Raw genomic sequence first — 18,412 nt, 5'->3', positions numbered from 1 at the left:
AAAGAAAAGACAGTCGGAGAGCAAATAGTACCAGACCTCACAGATGACACATTTTTGTATGAGACAAGAATGAACAGTGGAAGCAGATGGAACATTTGTAGCCCAACAGGACTGCAAAGTCACTGTGCAGAGGAGCTTTACAAAAAACAAAATTCCAGCATTTCACAAAGGGGTTTCATTTAACTACCTTTAGACTACATTTATTTTACAGAAGATTGTTAGGGATCTCAGCACAACCCTTCAGTGCTTCTTTATAGAGATCACACACCCTCATTTATTCCCATCTTCCTTTTTCACCTGCCACACTTCTCTCCCACTGAAGTCACTGAGGCTTTCTGGAGTTCCCAAGAAGCCCTAAAGACAGCTCACCACCTGCCATGTAGCTGACTATGCATTCATGCTGATCACTCAGTCCTGATTGCTCAGCTAATCAGAAAGGAGCATATATTCAAGAGAAGCAATGGCTGCAGAAATGTATGGCTACAAATGGTATTGGATATTAGCAAGAGAAAGGATGGAGGACACATTGAGTTAAATTTATTCCACATTTCCCCTACAAATTACAGTATCAATTATTTAATAAGGTGCTGTAGATGAAAGTTTATAAAAATTCTTGCACTGTTTAGCCCAGTATGAACTAAAAAATTACCTTCTGTCACTAATTGATTCTAAACACTATTTCAATTTGAGAAATTCCATTTAGATCTAGTACAGACAAAAGCTATACCACTTCCCCTTCAAAAATGCTTCCAATCTAATATTTGCATCTTCCTTTTGTTTCGCTGTTCTTTAGGATTGTGCTTGGATCTCTCTGAATATTTGAGCATTGCATTCCTCTACAGAAGCCTAATTCTGAACTTCCAGAGCATTTATAACATAACATGTTTATACACATGTTCAACTCTGTATGTACACAAGCATAATGCCACTAATGACACTAAGAGATTCATAATAATTACGCATTTAAAAGTAATCTCTTTTACCCCATGAATTTCATTATTTCAGAACTCAGTGTTTTCAGCTAGTGATGATTCAGCCTTGCACAATGAACAGAACGGTGGTGGCATGCTCCCCCTGTGCTGCCAGCTAAGCAGCACCTCACAGCAAACAATGCCCTCCAACACCCACAGACAGCGGCTCAAGACAGGCAGGCAGGAAAATGCCCAGTTCCCAAAGGCTGGAATGAGCAAACAGGAACGACAGCTGAAGCACAGTCAGAAGTGCTGCCACAAAGGATGAGGAGCTGGAGACAAACATCCCCCAAAATCTTCCCCTCTCCCTACAGCATGTGAAGTTTTGCATTGCTCTTGGCATGAGCACATGTTCTATTCCACCTTCAAAAGATTGCCTACATTGTCAGTGTGAAATTGAGCTCTGAGTAATAAATCTTAAAGATTATTACTATGTCTTCACAGGAAAAGAGAAAAATGCTTATGAAGCAATGCATTTAAATAGAATGGGAAGGTTGGATTTGCAGACTCAGCAGAGTGTTTGGTTTCACAGAAATTAAACATAGATATGACAAGTATTATGATTTAAAGAAATTACATGAGTTCTCAAAATTATTCCAAAAAAATACTGTGATGAAGTATCTTTTGGGAATTTTTATTTGACTTATTTAATTTTTTTAACCCAAATCACAGCCATTCCAGCACATAAAAGAATGTTTCTTCTTGAACTAAATTTTCCTTGGTATATTTCCCCATTACAGGGAAAAGGTAATGAATTACATGGGAATTACCTAGTTCTAAATTTTTCAAGTTTAGCTACATACAAAAAAGGATTTCAATCACAGAAAGTAATTTTTAAGCTTGTGTACTTGAATATTTGCTTTTATTCTCAGCTCTTCAAAGATTTGAAAGTAAAACCCAACAGGTTTCACAGTACAATAATTCTAGCTAAGGGTTCTCATTGATGGCCAAAAATGGTGTGGCCTTGCCTAGTAGAGAAAGGAAGGGAAAAGAGTTGCAGAAGAGGAAAAATATATGGGAACTTATTCAGACTGGGGTGTTGTGCTTAATTTAATTTTGCATAAATTGCATATTTATGATTCCACACTTATTTAAGTCTTTAAACAGTTAATATTTGAATAAACCAATAATATTTAAATAGTGCAAATGCATACATATATATATATAGCTTTGGTCCTTCAGTTAGCTATGCTGATGTGTTCACCATGCAACAGGACTATAGCTACAAAAGATGATTGTTTTTTATAAACTATTAGAGTATACAGTTGTTGTAAAAAGTTCAAAGAAATTAGACAGGAAAATAGCTTTTTTCATTATTTTCATCAAAAAGGAATCAGAGTAAAACACAACATTCATTTAAGATAAAAGCAAGTTATTCCAAAATAGTATAACTTGTTTCAGTTTTTCATTCCCATCTTTCAAAAATCTGTTAGACTTTGTAAGAAATGCTACTATGTATGTTAGACTTTGTAAGAAATGCTACTATGTATTTCATCATAACTGTCAGTTTTTAAAGGTAATTCAAAATTCAATCATAGTATCCCATCTTCACAAATCTATTTCTATTGCAGTTAACTTTTTGAAATGGACACTGTAGAACAACAAATACATTCTGAGACTAGAATTCATGTCAAACACCTGACACCTGAACTGTGTAGACCTTATTTACACAGAGAGGCATGAACAGCTTTCTCTTTTAATAATCTCTTTAATTAAACAAAACGTTTCTCCTAGTTAATTATTTGATTTCCCATAATTTCATGTGCCATAAGGAAATGGGGTGTATATGCTAACTGTGACAACAAAAACTCCCCAAAATATCACCTCACCATTAGCTGTGTAAAACTAAGAAGAGGACAAGCAAAGTCACAGTTTTCAAAAGCTGGCCTTTAAAGCCAAATGTTAAACACCTTGCATCTTATCTATTACAAATTTTTGGTTCTTCACATCTATAAATTATTCTTTGCTTGGTACTACATAAAAACCCCTGCAGTTTTCAACTATACACAGTCTAACCTACATAGACAGTGCAAAGGCAAAAACTTTAGAGAAGTTTGTAAGTAATCCTAAAATGTCTAACTCAACACTGTAAACAAAAATGGACATTTCAAAAGAGTCAGCATTTCTCAGGATTAGACAGACAAATATCTGCTTTGATTTGCACAGTTCAGTTCAGCATTCTGCTGGTGCTGCCTCACACCCTGTCCCCCACCCTCCCCACACAGGAACTGTCTTCCACATCCGTTCTGCCAGGTTTTTTGAGTCTATATGTTCATGACTGGACTTTTAATCTTACTTTTATTTCCTGACAGAAAAAAAACCCAATAATCTCTCAGTGAAGTGCAGTTTTCCTCATTATTTAGATGTCTAAACATGTCTCCCAGTTCTAAGATGTCTCCCAGTTCCCATCTACATAATGGAAACCAACAAGGCGAACGCCATCAGTCCATGTAATTGTATGCAAAACTTGTAACAGCTCATCCCAACAGGAAGAAATATGTCTGGAGAGATATCAGAAATCAAAATTACAGCTTTAACACACATACACACCCACAAAAGAAGGAACAAGAGAGACTGTTCTGTAATATTCTCCATAGCAGGCATTATGAAGCTTGCAGTGAAACACATAAAGCCATTACAAAGTTAATATAAAGAATCAGAGGTGATTGACTTATGAAAAACATTCTCAGAGAGTGAACATGAACTTCTATGCAAACATTACACATATTTATGTCTGACTGTACAGCTACACACACAGTAGATGTAAGAAATAATATTCTACATGGCAATATAAACCACTAGACATCAACTACTTACTGTTAAGAGCCATAATATTGTCTGTTCCTGGATGATGGAAGTTTATTCCCATACGCCCTGCAATGTAAGTAAAAGCTATTTTCAATGTTTTTATTTCAAACTGAATTAAATTCATTAATATGAAAAATTTCTAAAGGGAATGAACAGTCAGGGTAGCTGAATCTTCTACCAATTGAAGACAACTTCCCAAGAATACACATTCAAAATATTTAACACCACAGTACCTTCAGTATTATGTACTTAAAACATAAACAATGAAACAATTATTTTAATACATTCCTTTACTTTGCACTAAGAAAGCATTATGCTTACCCTTTCAAAACAAGGCCTCAAGTTCAGCCTTGCTGCAGTTACATCACTTATAGTTGGCTTCCAATAACGAGTACAGCATTACAAAACTCCACTTAATTGGTAAAAATAAATCATTCTTTTTCATACTAGATGCAGCACCTTTAGCTTTCAAGTTAATAGATAGTTGGAGAGGGAGTTCTTACCCTGGTTTTGCATTCTTCCCTAAGACTCTCCCATCACCTACCATTTGAAATAAGACATTGGGCTGGAAGGAATATTGTTCTCAAGCAGTACATTCATATGTACTTTGAAAAATAGATATTCTTGACCTAAAGGAGACTCAGTGCAGATAAATCTACTTTTACTGTTAGAGCAAAAAATGAGCTAACAGCAGTAGTGCTGTTCAGATTCATTTTGGATGCTTTTTAACTGAGCTGAAGTATTAAATCTCATCCTGAAGACACTTTGGCATAGGCCTTTTTAAATCAAACCACCCAAGTAAATCTACAAGCTGTAATTTGTATTGGTCCTTACTTGGAAAAAGATGTAAAAGGATAATTATGGTCAGGTAAAAATTTATTTCAAATAAGTATTGTAAGTAACTTCCTGTATATAATGGAATTCCATTTCATAGGCTTCTCCTATCTCTAGGTCTGTGGCTAACTTTGGGAGCTAAGGAAGAGGTCATTTTACATTTCTTCACTACATGGACACTCAAATATGGGTGCTCAAGATCCACTCACCACACTGAAAACCAATATAATGGTTATGTTCCTGCACTTCTGCAAACCCTAATTTTAACAAACTCTGGCAAAGCAGAACTAAAGCCAATCCTCTCCAACATTTTTAGTTCCTATTGATAATTAAAACTTTCTATTTCCAGTCACAGAAACTGCTGTGCTGTAATGAATATTCTTTCTGAACAGATGCAGCATGAAGTTTCAATACACTTCTGAAACTAAGTCATAAGCAGGTTAAGAAAAGTAAATCAATCTTTTCTTCACATTGAAGTTTTCTCCTTCTTTTAGAAAAAAATGACACCACAATAAGGCTAGGAAGCAAAGAGCATCTCCAGAAAGAAGTGAGGAACAAGTTAAATAGAATTTCCATTTTTACTTTCCAACTCCTTGAGCAAAGCTTCTTAAAGAGATGATCTTCATTAACCACTTCACATTTCCTAATTACAGACATAATTCTCCTATACATATTTTCACATTAATCTGGCACTGCAGAAACATTAAAGCTGCTATTATTTCATCTAGTATAACCTTTGCTAGAATACGTCAGACATCTCCAGAGGAACATTAATCCCCTTTTCCTTACCAGTGCATTAATGAGTGTGAGGGTACAGGTATTACTTGTAAAGAGAAAAGGTGTCTGTACTAATTTGTACTTTAAAATTAATACTTGGAATAGAAGGAAAAAAAAACTATGAAAAAATAGAGTAAAATCTGAATGCATAATGCTTGGATGGCTCCTTCTCTTTTCCTCTGCTGAAGCTGAAATTCTGCTGTTCAACCGACTTCAGAAATAGAATCCTATCTGTGACATCTGGGTTTGGTTTTTTCCTCCCTCCAGGCTGTCACTGGACCAGGTGCTGCTTGTGTGACATTTTGTCACCTGCCCTTGGCCTGCTATTTTTAAACAGTTCTTGTCAGCTATCTTTTGAGAGGAGCAGAAAATACAGAGCAGCACAAGCAGAAGGACATGTTCTCCCACTGAGCTAAGCCAGCCTGCAGGATAATTCTGTACATCTTCAGAGCTCCCTCGTGCAACTCCACAGAAACAGATTAATGGAATCCTTTCAAAACACACCTGTACTAAAAGCATTCTAAAGAGACTGGCAATTTACCAGTCATGAGACAACAAATTAATTGTGAACAATTATACAGCCTTTCATATTAATGTTTTAATATTTTGTTGCTTGAAGCAAATTATTCAATTGAAAAAACAGGCCATCTGTAGATTACAAAACTGCATAATTATCTAAGGAACAACAAGAGAGCACAGAAAGGAAATTATAATTTTTTAATTTAAAGGTGCAATGTAGAACTGTGAAATATAATTAAGAATATGTACTTTCAAAGACCTGTTGAGGTGAAACACATAAATGAAAACTGGAAAATAACCAATTTTAGGAAAAACACATGTATGTTACCTGAACATCTACAAAATCTATATAAGCACATATTACTAATTATAGTTATAAAACAAAATCTCTAGATAAAGGGTTCACTTTTCAAGAATATTAAGTACACTAAACAGAAACGTAGGGAAGTTAAGAGCACAGAAGTTATGTATTCCAGCAGTTCAGTGAAATCACAAATAGGAACCCTTTCAGTAACAACATCCCCAGTACTTGTAGTCAGTGTACATCTGCCATTTTCAGTCTGCCTGTCTTGGTTTCATAACTATTTCCTGAGTATATTTTCAATTACATGCTTTTTTAACATACACTTAGAGCATTGCAGTTAGGCTACAACAATAATCACTCTTCCATGTCTTTTCAATTCCTAGTTTAGAAAGAAAAAAATCTAGCTGTATAGTTCCTCCTCTTTAGACACTTCAGAGCATGAATGAAGGCTTGATGATTCTTGTATAGCCCAGGCTGCACTGTTGCTTATCTTACATCATTAAGTTTCCTAAATTATCTCTCCTAACAACATTTGGAGAGACTTTTCTAGCTGGACTGCCTGTGTGCCCTGCTGCATGTGCAATATCATACTTGTAATGGCAGAGAGCCCAAATCCTTTTTAGAGCACATCAAGTCTGTGCATCCTCTCTTCTGCATTGTACTGGAAATGAGATGGCAAATAGATTTAACTTTACCTTGTTCTTTGTAAAGGTGCATACTGATCTTGAATGAATTCTGAAATCTTTCTAACAACTTAAGAAAGTAGACCCATCCCACATATGAATCTTTCTTGATTCCTTTGCAAATAAACTTTTTTTAATTGTCCAGATGATTTTGAGTTACATGATCAGTTTTGAGAAATAATTCTGTTCCACAAATAGCAAAAATGAGTATCAGACACAGTTTTACCACTATTGCATTTCTTCTTTTATTCATTTGCTCTTCCTAAGTGCTTCATGTTATTTGGAACTTGTGTAACCCTAATCAGCACCTGGATATGAACACTCACATAGTGAAGGGCTTTTAAGACTACAGTTACCTATTTTAACCTTTCTTATGTTACAATCAACATTCCAAGAAACAATGTTCATTGCTTATATATTGAGAAAAACTTCTTGCACTACTATACCTCCTGATTTTCACCAGATTGACCACTTATACCAATTCAGCAATTAGTATTTGGCATAAGATTTGCTAGAAAATAGCAAAGTTGGTCTGCTTTTGACCTGTCCTGAACTTTCTGGGAATGAGAACTTCCTTGGAATGAGAACTTCCTCTCACATAATTCTTAAGATCACTGTTTATATCAATTACAATTTATGACTAAAGAATTCTGTGGCAAGGTCAAATGAAACTGGCAACAGGACTAGGTCTGCTCTATTTCCTTAGTAATAATACCTCCTTTATCACTCTTTCCTATCATTTCCAAGTTACTGCCAACAAAAGGCACTAAAATCCAGCAATACTTATTTGAATAGATAGGTAGCAAGTGGAGGAGGGTAAAGTTTAGACACAGAAGAGTGCAAAAACCAGAATATTACCCCAAACATGTGAAATAAGATTATTCATCTGACTCTGATGTATTTGGGAGCCCAGATAACAGCAGAACCTACGACTCCCCACACCCCCAGCTCAGCCACGAGTGTGTGCTCCAGGGTTCACAAATGGCCACAAAGTGTGAAGCACGTGTGCATATACAGGAATTTTAATAGTTTTTACCTGAGTAGACCTTCAACCATTCTCTGTTCTTTCCCGCAAAACTACAGATATGTGAAGCTATGCTACAATAACAGACATGCCCAAGACAATTTCAACACCAAGAATGTTGTAAGCAAGGGTCCACATAAAAAAATATAAAAATAAGAGGTGGCTCTCTGAAGAAGTTTATTGACTTTATTCTCTCTCCTCTTTTTTTATGTATATTTGCCATTTGTTCACACCCATAATTTAAACACCCACACTTACAGATCTTTAAAAAAAAATAAAATACTGAGCAGAACAAAAGTACTATTGTTTGCCAGATGGAAATATGAAGAATTATTACTGTGTTCACATGTATATACTTTAACTGTGCAAAAACATATTGTGGCAAAGTGAAGAGAAATGTATAATTATCAGCTATGAATATCAGTAATAAAACTTCTTCCTATCACTGACTAAGCAAATATATCCTATCAGTAGGGAAAACAAAATAGCATAAAATAAAACAGCATATACATTACAGTGAAATGCAGACTTTATAAATAAATTACATTGCTCCAATAAAACACAGCAGTCTTGCACATATTTAAGTAGTGCAAACACGTTTAGCTTGAAACAGCTATATTTTCAAGCTAATAGTACTTTGAAAGCAATACTTGAACTTAAATTTTGCATTACTGATTAGTGGTAGACAAGTATTTGTACACACATGCTCATTCTACATGAAGTTCTAGAACTGTTTCAAAAGAGCAATATTGGCATTTTTCATTGGTGTGTTTGGGAGGACTAAAATAAAACAATATCAAAGCAGACTTTACCAGTAGGAATCTAGACTAAAATATACAAAACCCTCAAAACATTAGCAAAGTGAGAAAGAAAAAAGCAAAACAGCTTTAGGTCTTTGTGAGGCCAGTCTTCACTAGCACAACGAAAAGAGGGAAATAAAGAGAAAGAAAATTTGCTATCTCTATAACCACTTCTTAAACTAAACAAAGCAAATAAAAAAACCCCACCACTCCTGACCAAACAGATTCAGCAGGTCAAAAACAAGGACATGCTGTTTGCCAGCAGCAAATTAGGAAGTATGACCATACTACAGGATTGTTGCAAAAGGCACTTATTTAATTTAAAAAATATGAACCATTTAATGACCTTATTCTGTCCTGAAAAAAAAAATTAAACAGGATTTTTAAAAATAAGCAGCGTTTCAAATGGAAAAGCAACATACTCTCTTTCCTTCAAAAGGATTAGCACGAGGGGCCTAATTTTAAACACAAATGCATGTGCAAACACATCTGTCTGCTCACTCTGTTTTCCATGAGCATTGAGATTTTGGGAAATGCTAGAACACTGCACTTTTTTCCTACTGAAAGTGTTGCAAAAAGCTCCAACAGTGTAGCACCATTCCTAGCACTGAGATGACAACATTTGTTCTATTTGCACGACCTTTGTGTTCAGCTGCCGACTGCAAACACAAATATTATCCATTCACCTTCACTTTTCTTGGGTCATGTGGCAAACTTAGTGCTTTGCTTACAAAAAGCTTAGGAACACTTACAGCTGAACAAAATCAGGTGGCATGTACTGAAATGAATGGAAATTAAAGTGGAAAAGTGAAGGTCCATTCTGTGGAACAGAATCCAACAGTCTTAAGTTACATAATCTTCAAACACTTGGCTGTCAAAAATGTGAGTAATTTAAATGTAAACAAGAAATCCTAAATTTTGCTGAGTTTTCATATGACCTGATAGCGTCTTTACAAAAGTTATGAAGTAGTAACCCAGTAACTTCAGTTTTGTGTTTCACAAATAAATGAGTGACATTAAGTACTGAAAATCAAGATAAAGTTTCCCCATAGTTGCTATTTCTGCCTGTGAACTGTTGTACATTTATATTCAACATCTTGATCTCTACTGAAATATTGTGACACAATCAAAACATGCTTTGTGTATCTCTCTACAGTGTGATATCCATTGAAATTAGATCTATTATAAAGCCTACTCTAGAAATCTCCCTGTACATGTGTTGTCTCCAATTATTTATATTTGAAGCTGTGTCACACTTCTTTAAAAAAAACCACAATTTTTGTTAGGTGGAGATTTGTAAATTACAAAGTTTGTTTCTGTTCTGATTTAGAATAAAAAAGCAAATATTACTGTTATCTAGTGTAACAGTAAATTTAAAAGAAATACTTTGATCTAGTGTAACAGTAAATTTAAAAGAAATACTTTGAAGGATATGATTTCTTTCCTCAGTTTTATACTTATTTCATGACCTGTCAATAGCACATGTGCACAGCATATGATCTAACACAGCTGAAATATTTTATTTAGTTATTTAAAAATAGAACAAAGGCAGCTGCTAGTTACTTCTGATCAAAATATTTTTTATAGCTCAGAATACCTTTGTTTGTGTTGTAATGCAATAGTTTGACATGGATAAACATATTGCAACAGTGACATATTACACCACAGACAGGAGACACTTTTATGTAGGAAAGAAATGTTCTGGTCAGTGATAAGTGGCATCTACCCATAGCCATTCTGATAATTTACTTTTGCCCTACACCTTTAGGTCAAAGCAGAATGTAAATAAAGAAGGTTATAAAATACAGCAAATATAACCTTTCCTCATTAAAGCAAAACTGTCACTCATATTTTTGTAGCGTATAATATATTTTATTGGCCATTCAGAAAATAAAAAAGACTGTTCAGGAAAAACATCTTAGGAGATTCCTGCACATTTCTGTCCAAGAGGCCTCGTTATGACTGACATGGGTAACAGCCAGATACCATGGGCTGTACACTGTAATTTGTCATTAACTAAGTGAAGCTAAACAATTCCTTTACTCAGCTTCTTCCCTCTTTTTTTCCCTCCTTTTGAAAGAAGGAAAGTATTTATAAGTATTGACTGAAAGCAAAATGTTGAAGCTGGTCCTGATGGTAGAGAAAGCAGGTAGGGAAATCTGCCAAAGGGTCTTGGGACAAACGAAAATGAGAATTCCTTTTCAATTAATTTACATTCCTTAAATCTCAAAGTACAAAAATGGCAAATGACTTTTAAAGTTGCACAATTCCCAGACTATGAGGACAGAAAGCCAGGAACATACAGAAGGGTTTCCCTATCCAGCAGGAAAAGCTAAGAAAAAGAAATCAGTTTTAGAAACAAAACAAGAGCTGACACTGAGCACCTTCTCCCAAGACTGGGCTCATGATAAAATGCAACTTAGATGGATATGCTGGTAATTTAGGTCCAGAAAACTCAGAGCTAGATTTCAAATCTCTTTTACAGCAAGAAATACACAAAAAGAACAGAGTGATTGAGTGACCCTGGCTGTCCTCACTGGAGAGCACCCAGCCAGCCTGCCAATCAGCCTGGCTCAATGTGAGTAACTCAGCATTGCAGGAGTGAGGCTCAGATCATTGCTGCTGCACCAATAACCTGTCAGACGGGCTCTGCTCCACACTTGAAAGCAATAAAGAAGTCCCTCCCAAAATATCACTTAATCACATGTTGTCTCAAGGTCAAGTGGATCATGCTTTAAAAGAAGTGATCTGCTTTGGTGACCTTGAAATAAACTCAATTTCCATGGCCTACAGGACAAAGCCTGACCATTCCTCAGACTGAGAGAAGGGTATGAAGCTTCAGCAACTACAAACAAGAGACTCTCTCACCTTGAGCTTCTCCATTACCTCCTCTGAACCAAACAGAGCATGAGGAACTCAGACCCCAAAACAAGAACAAAATATCCCAGAAGCATTTCAGTTTGGTCTTCCCATCAGAATCTTTTATGGTTAATCCTCCCACCCACATTCTAATTGTGAGCTCTTATTCCATACCCAAGAGAATTATTTTTTGTTCCAAGTATCTGCTGGGACATGAAGGGCACACATGCCAAGAAGGATGATGTTTCAAGCAAAGTTTCAAACTTCAGATAAACTGCTTGCAATATTTTACTCATTAATACATATACAGACAGTACTTCTAAAAATAAGTACTTGCTGGCAGCAGCAGGGTGAAATGATCCTGAAACATGGACCTGTTTCAGGCTCTGTAACATGCATTGGAGGCCCCAAGAAATATACAGTTTTTCTAGAATCAAATCTTCCTGTATTTTCAAAATCAGAGGATTTTGGTACTCACCCTTTTCATACTTTCCACTCAAAATTTGTATAGTAAATGTATGGCAAACTGACCTGTAAGTGCTGCTAACTGTGATTGTTTGAGAAAAAAGGGCTCATTTACCAAAAGAAGAACAATTTTAAAAAGTCATTTGAAACCCATCTCATTGCTTTTATTTTATATTAGGATTTTTGTATCTACAGAAGAAATAGTGCACAAACCTAAGAGAGGACTATCAGATGCAAGACAAAGTAAAGATTTAAAGGGAATAAACAGTTTACTATGAAAGACAGAGTTGGTAAAATGAAGAGGAACTAGCTCAGAGGTTGGGTTAAGTTAATAATATTCCAGAAATTTCACACAAGAGGCATTCACATGGGCTTGTCTACAAGGAACTGAAAAAACTAAGCTGAAGTACATAACCAATATATATTAAAAAAGCTTCAAGGCAATGACTTAAGAGCAAGCTAAAGCAAGCAGAACTGATCACTCACTTTCTGAATGTGCTAACAGACTAAAATGTCCTGCTCCCTTAAAGGGGAGAGTCAGAGGAGTGTGAAATAAATAAGAAAAAGCAAGTGAATTTATAAGACAACAAAATGAAATGTGAGGAAGGTGCAGAGAAGGACAGCAGCTGAAAACCTTCTGCACTTTTGTAGAGAAAAAGTAGTGCAATGTACAGGAAAACATTCAAGACCAATATTCACAGAAAAAGAAACAGCAAAAATACAGTAAGAAAGTGATGTCAGGACTGAATCAATTTTTGCAGAAGAATGGTTTTCAGGAAAAGGATTCAGCTAAAATAGGAACATTGATCTGTTTAACACAGAGGAAAGCAACACCTCTTGCAAGGGAGAATGAACATGTCCTGTAAGAGCTGCTCCTGTGAATATTCCCAGTCACACTGCAGTGTGAAAACAGGAGCAGGGAAAGTGCACACGAGGCCAGGGCCAGGCTGGGGGCTGGCAAAGTCAGCCCCGTGCTTAGATGGAAGAGAAAAAAGAAACCAGGAAAGCAACAGTATCACTGGGGGGAAACCCATAGGCAGGGAGGTAACTAATAGAAAAACAGACTTCTCCAACAGCTGCTGACTGGAAGTGAGCTCATTAGCAAGGGAGGAAGGCCAAAATGGGTGAGAAACACTGAATGAGAAAATGAAATAGTTAGAGCACATCCAGTCTGAGACAGAAGCCCTTATTAGAGCAAAAGTAAAGCTAATGGTCCCACTATCAAATGGAAAAGATCAATTTAAACTTTACACAATAACCAACTTCAATAATTAATATCCAGTCCAATTCTAACCCCATCTTTTTCATTTTTTCCACACTAAGATTCATGTGGAAATTCATTCTTCAAAAATTAGTTTCTATTTGTATATGTAAATAAATACTGAAAAACTCCATAAAAATAATGAGTTTTAGCTAAATTACAATGTATCTAACAAGATACAATAACTAATTAATTGTATTTACTAGCAATTTGAATTTTATTAATGTTCTAATGCCAGCCACATGAAACATATTTCCAGTAGAAATGTCAATTTTGTTGAGCATGGTTTTTTAAGTTTGACTTGAACCCTTATTTCAGGGGTTTATGATCAGAATAGACATGAGACTGCATTCCTTGCCATTTTAGACAGATGAATAATGGTTAAAGACACATGAAGGCTATGGCACAGCAAATTTCAAGATAACAGGGGTAAAGAAACCAGTTTGTTTGGCTTGTGAATAAAACCTGTACCCAGAAGATAAGGTAAAAAAGGCACAGTATTTTTGACCAAGAACAAATATTTTTACAATGGAGAGGAGAGTAAATGAGGCAGTCACGACATCAAAAAACTTGCATATAAGCATTAGCATAGGAAGTGCTATACACAAATAGATTTCTTCTTTGTGTTCTGACTTAGTATTTGGGAATCATTTCTTGTTCAATACTTCCTTGGTATATGGCTTACAACTATCCTCAGTCTTATAAGTCAGCAAGAATGCATATCAGCAAGAATGTGTACCTATTTTTAAACATAACCAGCGAAAGATAAAGACAAAGGAGGGTGCAGGTTGATCAGGAATTCAATGAAATGCTGCCACACCTTTTACTATACTATCAGCCAAGTATTGCAAATGGTTTCATCCCTAATGCCAACACCTGGTAGAACAAACAGAGTTTAACAGCATAAATAATCACAACTTTCCCAGCACTTAACAACAGCTAATATCTTTTGGCTTCCCCTAACAATTTGAAATCCAAATCAGGATAAATTTGTTTAAAGAAACCTGAAATTAACTATAGAGAATAACTTTGATACACTGGTTGGTTTAGGACCAGTGCATCCTAGCTGATAATCCACACTTTAGTATAACCTTTTAAAAAGATGTTGAACACAACAACTGGACTCCAGTTGCATGAAATATTTTTTGAAGTGACTGCAGCAAGTGATCTTGCTCTACAATTTGTTGATAGAAAATCCCATGTTTCAGATATGCCAGTCAGATAATACTACGATTGTACACTTACAATAAATGGATAGACATTTCACCTTATCTTCCTAGTAGAGAAGTTTATCTTAAGATGGGAAAACAGAAATTTCACAAAACTGGAAACTCATTCATTAATAAAAAGTTTATAGAAATACCGAAAAGCTGATTTTTGTTTAAACACCAAGCAAGCATGGACATATGAATATTCCTAACCTGTAAAATGATTCCTCCACATTATATCAGCGAAACTCATTGGTGGGCCACTGGGAGGGTAGTGTTTACCTTTCAGAGGCTCATGATCAGTCCTTATCATATCCATTAAGGAATTTTCCAAAGAGTGCAAGTTAAAAGTGTCATAGGGCCTATTCCGGTCCTAGAAGAAACAAAAAAAAGGAAGAAAAGACAAGTGTTATTGAAAAATTTAATTTTCTAACATAGGCTCATTTCTCATATATAATTTATTATATAAATTCCAGCATCCAATTCTAGATGATAGAATTTGATAGAACTTTCTATAAGAAAAAAAAATATAAATATGTCTACAGTTTAAAATTATACCCTTTATTTTGCAACTGCTGTTTTCCCCAGTACAGCTATGCAGAGAGGCTTTTAAGTATTTCTAAAAATATACACACAAGCAACTGCTAATTCTAAATATTGTCATTTAAATAAGAACTTAGAAATAAAGCAGTATTAATGCTTACACAGGAGAAATGAAATTATTTCAGAGATATTTGGTTTACAGCTTCATCATCTGCTTCCTGTCACTGTGCTACCTTAATATCAGAGCAGGAGCAAGCAATGCTCAAGACACCAGCAGGCACCTTTGTGCCAGAAAGTACCAATTAATTCTTCAAATGTCCAACATTAACCTGATGGGTTTAAGGAAAGTACACTAGGTGCAAGAAAAAATAGAGTCAAGCTAGGATAACACTTCCACTGAAGGACACTCAAAAACCTGAGCAAGGGCTGGTCTGTATTGTTTGAACCTCCCATTTTTAATTCACTGTAGTTCTGCTTCTGCTTTTGGTAAGTAAAAGGGAAAAAGAAAAGAAAAACAAAATCCAGAATCAGTCTTCAGCAGGCCTACTAGAACAACCAGTTGCAAAGTTCAGGAACAATTCCATGGAGGAAACAATCTACCAACGCCCATGTATCCAGAGTACTGTACACTGTAAGACAGCAAAACAGAATGGCCCCTTATAGTCAACCAGTTGTTAAAAAATATTTGTTTGCCTACTCTCATCACTATCATTAAAAAAGGGGTTGTTATATACTATATTATGCTACAGTTGATAAAAAGTGGCATAACATCCTACCCTGCAAACTGAAACCTTCCTTGTAATATGCTCCCACAATTCCTGGAACAATGTTTTTCACATGTTACTATAAGATATTCTTGCTTGCAAAACTAGTATTTAAAATCCTCAGAGAAAAAGCAGTATCCATAGAAAAGGTAATAAAATTCTGTCTTAATAAATACTATTTCTCTTGAACCATCTTGTTCTTAGGTTGTCTTTAAGTAAAACTAAAGGAGAGAATACTTGCATAAATTCATTACTCTTTTAATATTCTTGTTCTGGAATTAAAATAAATACACATCATTAAAAGCTTGCTATTACAGAAAACTCTGAAATACAGATAATCTTACTGTCAAAAAACTCATGTTCCCACAGTGCCTACCCTAAACTGAAGACCCAATTTCCCTTATTCAGTGAGCTATACTAGATTTCTGTTAGGAGCTATACTAAGTACTGAAGTTCAAATGAGCTCACTCATTTTCAATTCTCTTTGTTGATGATTCTTGTCTTCTACAGCTGCTTAGAATTCCATCATTTGTATACTGTATTTAAAAGAGTACTTGCTTCCCTATCCAAATGGAGCAATGCACTGAAACATAAAATAAAATGTATGTATGTCCAGCAAATTCAAAGTAGATCCTAGGGGAAAAACCCTCAAACCAAATGAAAACATCCAAAGTGCTGAGGTTGGGTTTTTTTCTTCCAAAAAGAAAACTTTATTTGGTTAAAACAACCCACTTCTTAGTAATATGCACTAGTAGAGAAGAGTTTGTTTCATAATCACTTCCTTAAAAAAAATGCAAGGGTAAATCAAAAAGAAAAAGCATTAACTTTGATGAAAAAACCCATTCTAGTGATGCATTAGTAAATTGATTAAATAGGTTTTATATCATTCCTCTAAACCAAGAACTTTTGTTGGCTTTTTCTATCTGCCTCTTTTAGATATATGTACTGCATGTACGTGGTCAGCTGCTTCAATACCCAACTACAACATCCTTTTGAAGAGAAAATATGAATGCAAAGATACAGCTTATATCCTAAATAGAGGTAAGGAAGTATTTTTCAGTCAGATGTGTGCCCTGACCTGGTTTACTATACAGCCATAGCAGAGCTGAGCTGGCAAAACCAGCACTGACAGGAGAGCTAAAGGGCAGGACTGCAGCTTTTGCCACAGTGGTAGTTTATTCCAGCTTCAAACATTCCTGAGATTACAGTCTTAGAGGTCAGAAGGCTTGAGTTCAGAAGAGGACACAGCCTACAAATTGAATTTAATTGCCCTTTATTAACATATGTATGTTATATTTTAACCATGCTGCTATAGTAGCAAATCCCTGGGAGGTCCTGCTTTGTTCTGTAACCTGCCAAGGAGCTCAGCACAAGGGGGAAAAGGGAGAAAGAAATTGTAACATGGCAGCAAGGCTATGCAGGGCAGGCTTGCTGGAATGCTGCATCTTCCTAACCTTTTAAGGGGCACACAAACCTGCAATATATTTTCAGGATTAAAACAGACCTACATTAAACACAGGAAGATCAATTTAATCAAAACCCTTTACCAGGCAATTATAACACTTCCCATTATAGCACTTGAGCAAGATAAATCTAGTAAAGGAAATTTTGAACACAACAGATTTTATGAGTGTGTTGTGGCAGTGCATAAGTATAACGTGTGCTGACTACAGACTTTGCAATGTGGGTGATAAAACACAAGTAAGGGCTACCATTCTAGCTCCTAAATAAAAGGGCTATTACCATTTTTCTCAGCAGCTTCCATTTCAGTAGCAACTCATTTGTACTCAGCAGATTTGAAAACTGTTTTCTAAACTGAGCAATTTCTTCCAAGATGACTGGTGCTTCTGCACACACACACACAATTATGTTTCCTCATTTCTCAGCATGAACAGGTTCTCCTGGTTTCGTGAGCTGATACTGTTCCAGCTCCTGGATTTGCCTTTTGCATTGTTTCCATAGGCCACCAATCTATTGCAAAACAATCCCAACAACATAAACAATTCATAAAAGTCCTTAGCAGCACATGAGGATTTTGCAAGAAAGTTCTGGGACTAGGAACATGAACTAAAATCAAAAGATATACAAAATACAGAGTGATAAAGCATAATAAATAACTTCGAAAAAAAGTTTTAAAATCCAGCCAGTCTGGAAGATTTGCTGGGATATCTTCCTACAGAAGACAAAGCTCCTAAGACCTACTTAGATAAACTGCATTATGGATAAAAGAGAAATCTCCAGCTACCAGGCACTGCCTTTGGCTACACAATAATCATTAAGTCAGCAAAAGATTAAGTCCAGCCTGCCCATGTTGGATTGTATTTCTGCTGTGTGCAGACAGCAGCTCCTTCCTCGTTAGCTGCTGGTGTATATGGCAGCATATTTCAGTTCTCAGAACTATCCAGACTTGAACGAAAGAAAACCAGTTTAGTAATAACAGCTCTCAGAGAAGAGATGCATCCCATAACTTTAAATCCCAGCCCTTCATGGCTGCTATCTCTACATTCATCTATGCCATGGACTTCCTCAAAGTGGACATCAATATAGTGACAAAACACAAATGCATATCAGGATCAGATTTTGAAGAATCAC

The 18,412-nt window shown here is 35.7% G+C and overlaps 1 protein-coding gene across 7 annotated transcripts in view; it reads right to left on the bottom strand.

Annotated features, from left to right (window-relative positions):
* Positions 1–18,412, bottom strand: part of CPEB3 (cytoplasmic polyadenylation element binding protein 3) — an 80,345-nt gene that overhangs the window by 37,454 nt on the left and 24,479 nt on the right. For 5 of the 7 annotated variants that reach the window (XM_066554226.1, XM_066554227.1, XM_066554230.1 and 2 more), the window contains exons 3-4: positions 14,727–14,886; positions 3,789–3,845 (exon numbers count right to left, since the gene is read on the bottom strand). In XM_066554226.1, the coding sequence (XP_066410323.1) occupies positions 3,789–3,845; positions 14,727–14,886 (217 nt within the window). The remainder of the gene's footprint in view (positions 1–3,788; positions 3,846–14,726; positions 14,887–18,412) is intronic. The other 2 variants (XM_066554229.1, XM_066554231.1) reach the window with 1 other exon arrangement.

Source organism: Molothrus aeneus, chromosome 8, assembly GCF_037042795.1.
Source record: "Molothrus aeneus isolate 106 chromosome 8, BPBGC_Maene_1.0, whole genome shotgun sequence".
In the NCBI taxonomy this organism is placed as follows: domain Eukaryota; kingdom Metazoa; phylum Chordata; class Aves; order Passeriformes; family Icteridae; genus Molothrus; species Molothrus aeneus.
This window is presented reverse-complemented; position numbering and strand designations above follow the sequence as displayed.